The sequence below is a fragment of the Myxine glutinosa genome, chromosome 1, assembly GCF_964187855.1.
Source record: "Myxine glutinosa chromosome 1, kmMyxGlut1.1, whole genome shotgun sequence".
NCBI lineage: Eukaryota > Metazoa > Chordata > Myxini > Myxiniformes > Myxinidae > Myxine > Myxine glutinosa.
In genome coordinates, this window is record NC_136261.1 from 371,766,852 (window position 1) to 371,779,040 (window position 12,189).

Consider the following 12,189-nt stretch of genomic DNA (forward strand, 5'->3'; position numbering starts at 1 on the left):
CTTTGTGCTGGAAGGCAGTTGCTTGGATGTCAATACATCTCCTGTCTTTTGATGTGGCTTCCATCGTTACAGGGCACGTGAGCTGCATTTGCTGATAAAGGTGGACTAATAGTACTAACACGTCAGTATCATCCGAAATGACATTGATATTAACGTTCATAGCACCCTCTTCCACAATGGATAACATCTGGTGGATGATGATCAAATCAGCCTCCTCTTGGGTGTTTCTCATGTCTTCCCGGTGGATCATTAGTCCTTGGTTTATTTCCACAGGGACCGGATCGCTTCCTGTTACCACCAATTTGTGGCGGGTCGTCCTTAACTGTTCTCTCTGCTGACATAGTGTGTCAACGATCAGATGGATCAGCTGTACTTTGTTATAAGTCACAGTTAATACAACTTTCTGTGCTGGAAGAAGCATCGAACGTGAGAGATGATGTTTTCTGCTTGCTTCCTTCCCTCGATGCACGAGTAACACCTTTGATACTATAGTCTACATATCTATCAAACACTAGGTATACATCAGAATACTTCATCTTGCTTGCCACATATGCAACAAAATTGTCGAGAAATTGTTGCACTGTACCTTGCGTTGGCCAGTGAACGACCCACAATATGGCGGAACCGTCGACTATCACACTGATAGATTTGTGTACAGATCTTGCAGTCACTTCAACTTTTAACCGGTTTCTGAGTTTCGATTTATTTATTGCTAATCTCATTTCGCCAGTGTTAGTGAACATTGAAGTAGGCATCGGTGCTAACTCGTACTTCAGAACTTCTTCAATATTCAAGTCCCTACCAGAAGCCTGCAGACCGATAATGCGCGAATAAATCAGATTGGTGTCATATACCTTTGTCGAGCCTATTTTAATGTCTTTTCGAGTCTGCCATAGTGTGCACATGTTTAGGAAGAGTATCATGGAAACCTTGAGGCCATGTGCTTTCATACTGCTTCATCATCTGCTGACCTATTGACACCGCTTCATGTACATTTACGTTAGGATCTACCACTCACTATTCTACCACTCACAATCTGGATGATGTGATAATTTGGGTGAGTGGCTGGATCAAGTGGATCAACTGATTCTTCCAGTTTTTGCTTGATTTTCGTTCTGTCCTTAGCATCTGATGTCACCCGAGCTTTCGTTTCCTCTTTGTGTAGATATGGGTCAAATTTCTCCTCTGAGGTCATATGAGATATGTATTTTGCCAGAACACTAAAAATGTGAAGGCTGAGGGCCCACGTCTTCAGGGTGTTTGGTTTTAGTGTAATACCGATAATGCCATTGGGTCCCTTTCCATACCGCATGAATGTCGTTTCAATCATCATGTCGGTCCACACGCCATTCCAAGTGCCTGGCGTGTGCCGGGTAACATGATCTCCATTCATGAATCTTTTGAGGATGTGTGGCGGCATCGCTGCAACTGAGCGGAGATAATAAAGACCATAGTGAGCATAATTGGGATGATGAGCTGCAAAGAAGTAGGGTATCATATACTCCACAGCAAGCAGGTGAAGTGCCCAGTCTCCTTGCTTCTCAGCTCGACAAAACAACATCATTAGGAGAACTGGTTTGATCAACATATCTACCCAGAGCCGCGTGGTTCTGCTTTGGTTAGCTCTGTCTTCTAATATGGACATTAGGTCATTTGGATCGTCAGTTTGCTGCACTATGCTACTAAGTAGCTCCTCAACTACCATTCGCTGATTCGCCAAACTGATAGCGGCTGATTGGGATGACTGCAGGCATCAACTCTGCTGAATACACACTCCATGCTTCTTATCTGAAAATACAGGAAAGCACGAATTAACAATGTGAAGACCGCTGTTATTATTTTTGGCGTGACTTTGACATTGTAATATGACCTTGACCTGCAATCATCAACATAATGTGTCCACTTTATGTACACTTTATAACACTATAACACTACTCAGTGTGGTGAAATATTTAGTTTTAACAATAAAACAGTGTTCGAATTATCATATTTTTGGTGTGACCTTGACATTGTAATACGACCTTGACCTTCAATCATCAACATACTGTGTCCAACGGATTCCTCGTGTTAGAAAACATACAAATTGACATATTAATCAATATCAGGGCAGCTATAGTTGCTAATATATGCAGATTTCGTTGTTATTATTTACACCCAAATCGATGGGAATGGTTACCTTGGTAACCCACGATTTCTGCAAAACGCTCAAGGATGCCAGCTTGGCACCCTCGAGTTTCTGAGTCTACATGGTCTGAAGATGCAAAATCAAGAAAAAACCATTGTGGGACCTTTAGTGCAAGGTTCAGCTAAAAATCCCTATTTAGCTGCCGGACCACAGAGTAAGTTGTTTTGTTTCATGTGACGCTGAAGAGGGAGCATATGTAATTTATAGACAATATAGTCATGGTGAGATTATGTGTGGAAAAACTTGTTAGTGGGTGGGGCTCGTTGAGGACCATAAAAAGACGCAATGGTAGCAGACTTTATTTTTATTGGGGCACCCCTGTGGGTATGGCGTCCCAGAGGTTGGCACCTCCCACAAGCAGTGGGTAGCTAATCATGGGACCAGCCACAGAAGGAGGCACTCCCAATGTCTACGAGGGATGGGTCTGTACATGCGCACGGAAGAGTTGAAGCGGGACCCTTGGAGACAATGAAGATCGGTCTTTTTCTCATTCTTTGTCTCGCTGGGTCTCTTCATTTTCTGCTTCTTCGTTGCTCAGGGAGGATTGCTCTCGAAACGTGGATGCCACCTTACAATCCCTTCCCTCCTCTTCATCCATAATTTCTGTTTCGGAGCTTCACCATCACCCTGCACACCACTCATCATGCCAAAGGGAGGTCCTCGCCTGCTTACCCCCATTGTTTCCTAAGAGAGTGGTCTGTGCTGTGCTGCCTCATGGGGTTAGGATTGTTCTTTCTTCCTCCTTGCATAGACGTTTGCATTTCTCCACATCCATCTTTGTGTCTGCATGTTGACTCGCATGGTTTGTCTGATTTTCACCTCCCATCCCTTTTCCCCCATGCTCATCATAAATAACCCCTTATAAATTCCCTTTTTAAAGGCCATTTTCCCCGCCAGAGCGGGGGTTAGCCTTGCAGGCTCTATGATGAATCATCATGGTTCCCTTTTTATATATAAACCCTTGTAAAGGGAAGAAACATTTTCTTATAAAGGTAAGAAACCGTTCAATTTGGTTCATTTTTGGTGACGTTGGGGAACGGTTATGTTGTACATGAATTGCACTGAATGCAGTAGTTAGACCTTTCAGCTGTTGGCCAGATAACAGATCCCAGAGGAGACAGCCCCTGTTAACGGAGGTTGGCTCATGTGATATTTGCTGCTTAGGATAGGGACATTGTCTTGGGATAGGGATCTCCCTTTGCTGTGCAGAACCCATTGAATTTCCCCAAGGAAAATTATAAATCCAATTGTAGCGTAACAAACGCGTGATTGGGCATTCAAAATTTAAAAGAGATTTTATTTTCTCAGTGGCGATTTGCTCGGTGGTGAGCCAGGGTAGTGCCTGACTGAGGAGGGGGAGCCGAGGATAGGAACCTCTCTCGCTCTGGACATCACTCGAAGCCCTACGACAGGTGTGAATGTTGGTCAAGAGTCTAGTGGGACGTTCATTCAGGCCATGTTCGAGCAAATAATGGGGAAAAATTGGAGTATTTGGAGAACAAATGAGAGGTGAAATAAAAGAATACAAGGAGAAAGACATAAAACGTCATTGCCACTGTGGTTTTAGTAATTTTGCTGAACAGAATTAAAGGCTGCCAGTTGGCCATCTTGGATCAGATCACAAATTAAAGTGAGGTGCATGTGTATGCCATCATGTATTGAGCTTGTGTCATTTGAATAAAATCGGACCATGCGTGTGGTACCACCCAGACCCCATGGGGAGTCTTGTGGGGTGTGGCTTCCCCAGTTTACTGGGGCACCATCAAAGCAACAAATATCTCCGTTTTTCTGGCTGTTTCTTCCCTTCCTCAAATTATAATTGGATCTCTTATAAAAGCCCTCGATCACCCCAAATATAGATATTGTCAGCTATTTGTTAATCCCATTCAGTTGCAATCGTACCTGCCCTGGCTTTCTCACTCAGTCTATACAGACATTCCGCAACCTATGGGTCGTGACGGATTTTCAATGGGTCGCACAATCGTTTCATAAATCGCGGGAAAAAAAACTTTATCGACGATTTATTTCTCCCGACTGAACAGAACAGAGATCAAACGTACGCCGACACAAACTTTATAGTGTGGACTCTTCTACCGCGCTGTACCACGCATGCATCCGGTCAGTCAGATCATTCGTTTAGTTTCCGACACGCGAATGTCCATTGCTTTTCATTCGAAAGATTGAGCTGTGAGCGTAAGGTACTCGCCATGGCTAGAAAGTATCAGCCTGTGTTCCTGAACTATGGGTTCACCTTGAATATCGATAAGCACAATGTTCATCCACCACAGTGTGTGCTATGCCTTGACGTGTTGGCCAACGAGTCCCTCAGGCCCCAAAAGCTGAAACAGCACCTCGAGAAGAAACATGGAGATCATGTCAACAAGTCGCAGGAGTTTTTTCTCCGGAAAGAACGCGAGATGAACAACAGCAAGTCAGTAATGAGTTCGGCTGTTTTTCCATCGGAAGGGACCGACCAAAGCCAGCTACCTGGTGGCAGAGAAGATAGCCAAAGAAAAGAAACCGTACACTATTGCGGGTAACTTTTTTGTTTTTTTTCGTAAAAGTATTTCACTGCATTGGCGGTTTGTAGGTTCATAAAGTAATACATGGCGCTGTAAGTATAGTTAAATTTAGTTTTTCATTTCGTCTTTAGAATATTGATGTGTCGGGTTCTTGCTTACTATTACTCGTGCCATGTATACATTGGTATGTCACAACTTCGTAAGTTTTATTGTTTGTTGCAATACAGCCATTCTTAAACTTTGCCTCTTTTTTAAAAGTACGTACGGCAATCACATCGCACATATTGAATTTTTATAATGCCTTGTAACAGCGGTTCTTAACCTGGGGGTCGTGACATATGCGCATACGCGAACAAAATACTGTGTGTGGTATATGTACCTTTGTTCGGTTCCTAAAAATGGGCTCCACAAATTGATGTTTTTTTTAAACCCCAAACGACCCCCAGGTTAAGAACCGCTGCCTTGGAACAAAATCAAGATTAATCATAAAGTGAAAGAAATATTCATGTGTTATTTTATTTATCTTGTATTGCAGAGCAACTCATCCTGCCATGCGCCAAGGCGATGTGCAGAGAAGTGCTTGGAGAGATGGCGGCTTCCAAGATAAGCACCATTCCACTTTCTACCGACACGATTCGCTGACGGATAATAGACATGGGCGAAGACATCGAGCAACAGCTGTACGCAAACCTAGAGGCCAACAAGTTTGTCATCCAGTTGGACGAGTCAATGGACATCACACAGAAGGCGTTGATCCTCATCTTTGTTCGTTATCGGCAAGGCGATGATTTTATGGAGGATCTTCTGGCATGTGACGAGCTACAGACCAAGACCACGGCCGCAGAAATATTCGCAGTCGTCAACAAACACATCGCATTGCATAGCCTCAGGTGGGAAGACTGTGTTGGCGTTTGTACCGATGGTGCGGCATCGATGACAGGTCGGCGCGGCGGTGTCATTAAGCTCATCCAAGATGTGGCACCAGAGGCAAACTGGACCCACTGCTTCCACCACCGCGAGGCTTTAGCGGCGAAAGAGATGTCACCTGGACTTGCCGAAGTAATGGACATTGCAGTGAAAACAATCAACCATCTCAGGAACAGCGCCCTAAATTCGAGGTTGTTTGCAGAGCTGTGTAAGGAGCAAGATGCAGAACACACCACGGTGCTGTATTTTGCAGCTGTTCGCTGGCTCTCCAGAGGAGATGCTTTGGCAAGATTGTATGAACTTCGCGACCAGGTCCTCGCATTATTTGAGGTGGCTAGGTCAGACCTGGCAGTCCACTACAAAAACAAGAAATTCATCGCAACATTGGCATACATGGCCGACATCTTCAACTTGTTGAACAATCTGAACACATCGTTCCAGGGCAAAACAAACAAGCAGGCGAAATCCGTGTTCGTAATGTATGACAAGATAGCGGCGTTCAAGTCAAAGCTGGATCAATGGAAGAGAAGAGTACAGACCAATGATGAATTTGACATGTTCGAAAACCTGGATGATCTGCTCAGCAAGAGTGTTGAGGAACATGTGGACATTAAGGATGTCATTGTCGAACATCTGGTGAACCTGCGCAAACGATTTGACGAAAACTTTCCTGTTGATCCACGCGTGGAGAAGAAGTGGGTCCGAGACTCTTATTCAGTCGACGTTCAGCAGTGCTGCAACTTGTCCAACAGATTGAAAGAGGACTTGATCGACATCATGTCCGACAGTACACTTGAGACACTGTTCAGGAATGACACTTTAGTAAGGTTTTGGCTGACAGTGTCTCATGAGTACCCATAGATTGCACATCTCGCGGTAAAGTTCCTGATGCCATTCACGACGACGTGGATGTGTGAGGCAGGTTTCTCAACGGTGACATATCTGAAGTCCAAGTATCGAAACAAACTGGACCCTGTGGCCCTGTGCGCCCACTTGAGAATCGCATTGTCGCCGCTTCAAAGCCGAATCGATGATCTCGTAGCCAATATGCAAAGTCATCCATCGCACTGATGTGGATCATCCACATCTACAATGTTGCTAACAGAACATTTGAATTCGGCTTGTAAGTTTCACTTTCGGGTTTATTCAGTGAAAGTTGTTTATTTAATGTTGTTCATGATAACGGATCATTGAACCTGGATATAAGTTCAGATGCATAGTGGGGTTTTTCAGTAAAAGTTATTCTTGTTTTGTTTATCAGTTCATGTTACGTTTTAAGTTCATCAGCTATTCACGATGAAGATTAAAATAAAGTTCAAACACCTAATCTTGGCGTGTCACTTTAATAATTAAAGTTTTATTCTAGTTCACAAAAGATACACCGCCAATGAATGTTGAGAGATTCATCTTCATCTTCATCATCTTCTTCATCTTCATCATCATCTTCATCTTCATCATTAAATCTTCATCCGGATTCATCGTCGGGGCAGATTCATCTCCTCCGAAGCTGCTAACAAGGCAGGGAGTTTACGCCTGATTGGCTGACAATAATATCAAGTGGGCGGTGTCTGTGATCGAAGTCGCTGCTCATTCTCAAGGGGGGCGTGGTCTCTCGCTCTCTCTCTCTCTCTCTCATCATGGTCGTGGAGATCCGAACAAAATAACAACAAAATAAGGACAGTGTTTGGTATGATTGTCGTCACTTTGCTTTTTTGTTCAATTACGAAATGTACTACTGTACAAAGATAATGAACCGAACCCTTACCAAGATATTAACGTCATAAGCAATCGATATTTCCGTGACGGTTTTTGGGGGTTAGGGGGTGGGGGGGGGTTCGATGGGTCGTGACTGGATGCCTGGGTTTGTTATTGGGTCCTGGGCTAAAAAGGTTGCGGAACGCAGGTCTATACTGCACTGATCTGATAAACTTCATTTTTTAATTTCCAAAAAACTTCATTTAAAGGAATCTTATCTACTTTTATCACTTACTCTGGATCTCTTTCAGAAGATTGTCATTGATCTGGATAAGAGAGTCCACATTCTGCTCCTCAACCGGGAAGTCCAGCAATCTTGGTGGTGCAGGCTCCGTGGTTGAAAAATGTGACCTGGACTCCAGTCTTGGTTGGGAGGAGAGAAACATTCATTCAACAAGGAAGGAAGGTGAGGGTTGCCAGTGAGAATAAGGCAATGGATGAGATAGATAAATAAATAAATAAATATATATATATATTTATTTTTTTTGCACAAACATTTGAAGTAAGTAAGTAACATGTTCAAAAAGTCAAAATTGGACGAAGCTGCCAAATCGTTGTGATCAAAGTATTGCAAAATCCATTGATAAATCATTTAAATTTGCAGGTAGACAAAATATGAGACATTGGGGAATCATCCACCTGATAAATCATTTCAAGTTAAGTTATAAGCATCTGAAAATGAAAAGGCAGACAAGACAGCCTCTGCTTTGTATTCAGACTTCCGTTTGCTAAACATGACAAAAACAAGAAAAAAATAAAAATAAAAATTACGATTTTAGAGGACCTTGACCTTTTGACTTCAAAACGCAATTGGCTTCAGTGACCCAATATGCAAACCCTGCGCAAACTTAAAGTCAAACAGATGAAAATGAACAATTTTATGCAACCTTGACCTTTAAACTTTTGATCTAAAAAATAAATAAAACAATGGGCTGCACACTTTTGATTGGTGTACCAATTCAGTCACTCAATATGATCATTCTTAAAATTTCAGGTCAATCGGAGGAAAATTGACGATGTATGACAATTGACGAATTGACATCCTTAACCTTTGAACTTTTGATCTGAGAAAACAATTGCCTTCTCGCTTTTGATTGGTGAACCAATTCAGTCACCCAATGTACAAATTCATAAAATTTCAGGTCAATTGGATGAAAATTGACGATTTTAAGTGACGCTGACCTTTCACCTTTTGGCAAAATTATGAATATGGCTTTTCCATAATCTCTTAATAAAGCTTTATTGAAAATTTGATGAGAAAAGCTGAAATGGTAAAACAAGTTGCAACCTGGACAGACGCACAGACACAACACACACATTGGTGATTGCAAAACCCCATCTGCTGGGAACGAGCTGACAATGGATATTACGAAGTCGATGGCTGCCATTGTAAATGCCCACAATTACCACCTAAAGCAAGGTTGAAATATGTCAAAAGGTTCCACCATAAATGACTCAATATCAAATTTTACATTAAAAACATTTTTCCGTTTTGACCCGTGACCTTTGATCCCCCACCCCCGTGGCATGAACCACGGGCCAAATCCTAAAATTTGTGACATATTTAATGCGTTCCCCAATGATGAAATGCATTCATTAAAAAATATTACAAAGTTTCATGAAAAATATTTTAAAATGTGCCTGTAAAACATTTTTTGGTACTGGATCTTTTGAAACCTGCAGAAGGGGGTTTACAACCATCATGACCTTCTGAAACCATGATCTATTTATACACCTCCACCGGAAGTGCGGCCAAAAATGATTCACAAATACTGATCTTGTACCTTCATGCAATGTGGTGATAATTAGAATTTATGTACAACCGCTGAGGAGGTGACAATGTGACGGAGGGATGGACAGACAGACGAAGCCAATTACAATATCCCACCGTTTCTTTTCTTGTTTTTTTCTTTCAAAAAGCATGGGGATAACAATCACGAGTATAATAGCATGACCGAGTCTGGAGAATCATCGGCTGAGCGAGTGTGAAAAAGTATTGATGTGTCCAAGCTGTTAACTTGGACCATTGGATGGATGGACCGAACTGGCTGTTACTCCCTTGGACATATCAGATTAATGGCTGCTTTGTGCGCACGGGATCGCTGGAAGCACATCGGAGAATCTTAGCTCTTTTAAAATGGGGTTCATTTTTCACACAAATAAGGGAAGATCAACCTGACGGAGGTACAATGGCGGTATAAAAAAGGGAAGAAAATGGGGAAACACTGAATAAATACATAATTATATACAAGACAATAAAAATCGAAGGTGCCTCACACTGGCTTGAAGCTTAGACGGGAATGGGAACTCAGCCACTCGAGAGGCAATCATAACTCCTTCCCTCACTTTCGGGCAACTGCGCCCCTTTTAAAGCCACTCCTGTCTCCCCTTTTCAGGATGTTGCCAAGGCCTCACCTTGACGCCTCATCCGAGGACGTGACAGGAGGCCATACATACGATTGCCTTAACCTAAAACCATAACTATTCATTGCAACGCACCACCCTCATACGGTGTACATTTAAACAAGACAATTTTAAAGCTACATTCCCCTGCTTATTACATTGCGAAGGCTAACTACCCGAACATGGACCATACTAATCCATACATTTAACTGTAACGTGGGTTTGGAAATGCACAAATTGGACATCACATCCTTCTTTTAACGTTCAGTGAATCTCCAATGTTATGAGAAAGAACCATCATCGGAACAAGATGAGGATTTCTTGTTGATTTATTTTGGCAGGTCAATTAAACGGAAGAGTTGTGCCAGAATTGTGCCCACACGAGAACTCTGCGGAAGTTCAATTCAGTGCTGAGTAATTCAATACCCATTTTATGTTCTTTTCTACACATTTGTTTTCTTTACTACACGTGATTAAAATACACATGAAAGGGACATGATAAAGGACATGAAAGATACTCTTGCAGTCTTACCTGCACAGCAAATCCTTGTAGACCTGAAAAGGTAGGAAATAAACAAGGATCAGAATCAGCTATACAAGGAAGTCTGATGCAGGTGGGGGCCATCTGGTCCAGAGCTATAGAATACTAGAGTTCAGTGAACTTAACAATAGGCGCCATGTTGTTACTCAACTGTTCATGTGCGGTTTAGCGTTAATTATGCACGATTGGAACGTACCTTTGAGACATTTAAGGTTCTTTAGACCTTTTCGACCATTTCAGACCTTTTACTTAAGACCCTGTGAAACCTCAAACCCCTTCGACCCTTTCGGCCTCGCAGACTTTTACAAACCTTTGACTTTAGATCCTTTACACATTCAGACCCTTAAAACTGTGGACCTCATGGAGCTTTAACTTTAGAGCCTGAAGATCCCTCAAGACTTTTAAGACCCCATTAGACCCTCAAGACCATTTGCTATGACCCTAGCTTTTTAATAACTTTGGTTGAAACTCTTTGAATGCACCAGGCATGCCAAGTCACAGACAAGGTTTCTTATATCTCAGCTACCCTTTACCGAGACAAAACATCACGATAACACGTCACATTTATTGATGTTTCATCGTTTTTTACAGTGGTACTATTGCTTTCATGCACGTAATATATTATCCACTCATAATTCTGTGTGGTCCTTGCGGAAGTAATTTTGGGTACATTTAATTTACACAAATTAATTAGTGAATACACGTATTAGATTAACTAGGACGTGCCCGTACGTGGGTGCCCGTACGTGCGTGCAAAAAAGCATGCGTGCAAACAACAACAACAAAAAAAAACTTTGAAACCACGTGGCAGTAACGACCACAGAACGCCCCCCTCTATTTACATGAAATGGTTTGGTCCATTCGCAACGACCACAGAACCCCCCCCCCCCCCCTCTATTTACATGAAATGGTTTGGTCCAAAGCGAACGGCTTGCGGAGTTTGGTAAAGAAATCGCCATAGCTCGGTAACTACTTGTCCGATTAATATGAAACCTTGAAAAGGCACATCCTCGGGTCCCCAGCAATATACCTGGCAAGTTTCAAGTATATCGGACTGGTAGTTGTCGAGAAACAGCGGTCACAGACAAACACACACACACACACAGAGATTACTGGAATTATAGATAGACTAGGGCATGCCCGTACGTGGGTGCCCGTTCCTTGCCAAAAAAAAAAAAAAAACGCTACCCGTACGCTCTACCCCGCCCGTAAACAAAAAAAACAACGCTCTTCGCTTCCGCCCTTCGCTCTGGGAGAAATAATGCGCATAAGAAATCGAGAAATTATTATTTTCTCCGGAAGAAATCGAATTACGAACCGTAATGGCGCACGCGCTCGGCTCGGCTCGCAACAATGCGTTCTGTGATTGGCTGCCGGAAGTGAAGTCTTCACTGTCCGGAAGGTCGCAAATCGCAGTTACGATGAATCGCAAATTAGTTTTAATTAGTTTTAAAACATAGTTTAACGCCAACATAGTTTGCCAACGTGAAATAAATGAATACGCTCTCAAATGTGCCGTCTGAGGCAGAGTCTGTTCGCCACGTTCGGCACACGTGATAGCTCGCTGCTCTCTGATTGGTTGAATCGTTTTTTGGACATAGCTCGGTAACTACTTGTCCGATTAATTTCAAACCTTGAAAAGGCACATCCTCGGGTCCCCAGCAATATACCTGGCAAGTTGCAAGTATATCGGACCCGTGGTTGTCGAGAAACAGCGGTCACAGACAAACAAACACACACACAGACATACACACACACACACACACAGAGATTAGTGGAATTATAGATAGATGAACACGAGAGGGTCTTCCTCCAATTGGGGTGGGGGGGAGGATGGGGGGACGGGACAAATCCTG

The 12,189-nt window shown here is 42.8% G+C and overlaps 1 protein-coding gene across 5 annotated transcripts in view; it reads right to left on the minus strand.

Annotated features, from left to right (window-relative positions):
- The window catches only part of LOC137412449 (E3 ubiquitin/ISG15 ligase TRIM25-like), a 48,371-nt gene that overhangs the window by 7,670 nt on the left and 28,512 nt on the right, over nt 1–12,189 (minus strand). For all 5 annotated transcript variants that reach the window (XM_078770152.1, XM_078770151.1, XM_078770153.1 and 2 more), the window contains exons 5-6: nt 10,325–10,347; nt 7,625–7,752 (exon numbers count right to left, since the gene is read on the minus strand). In XM_078770152.1, the coding sequence (XP_078626278.1) occupies nt 7,625–7,752; nt 10,325–10,347 (151 nt within the window). The remainder of the gene's footprint in view (nt 1–7,624; nt 7,753–10,324; nt 10,348–12,189) is intronic.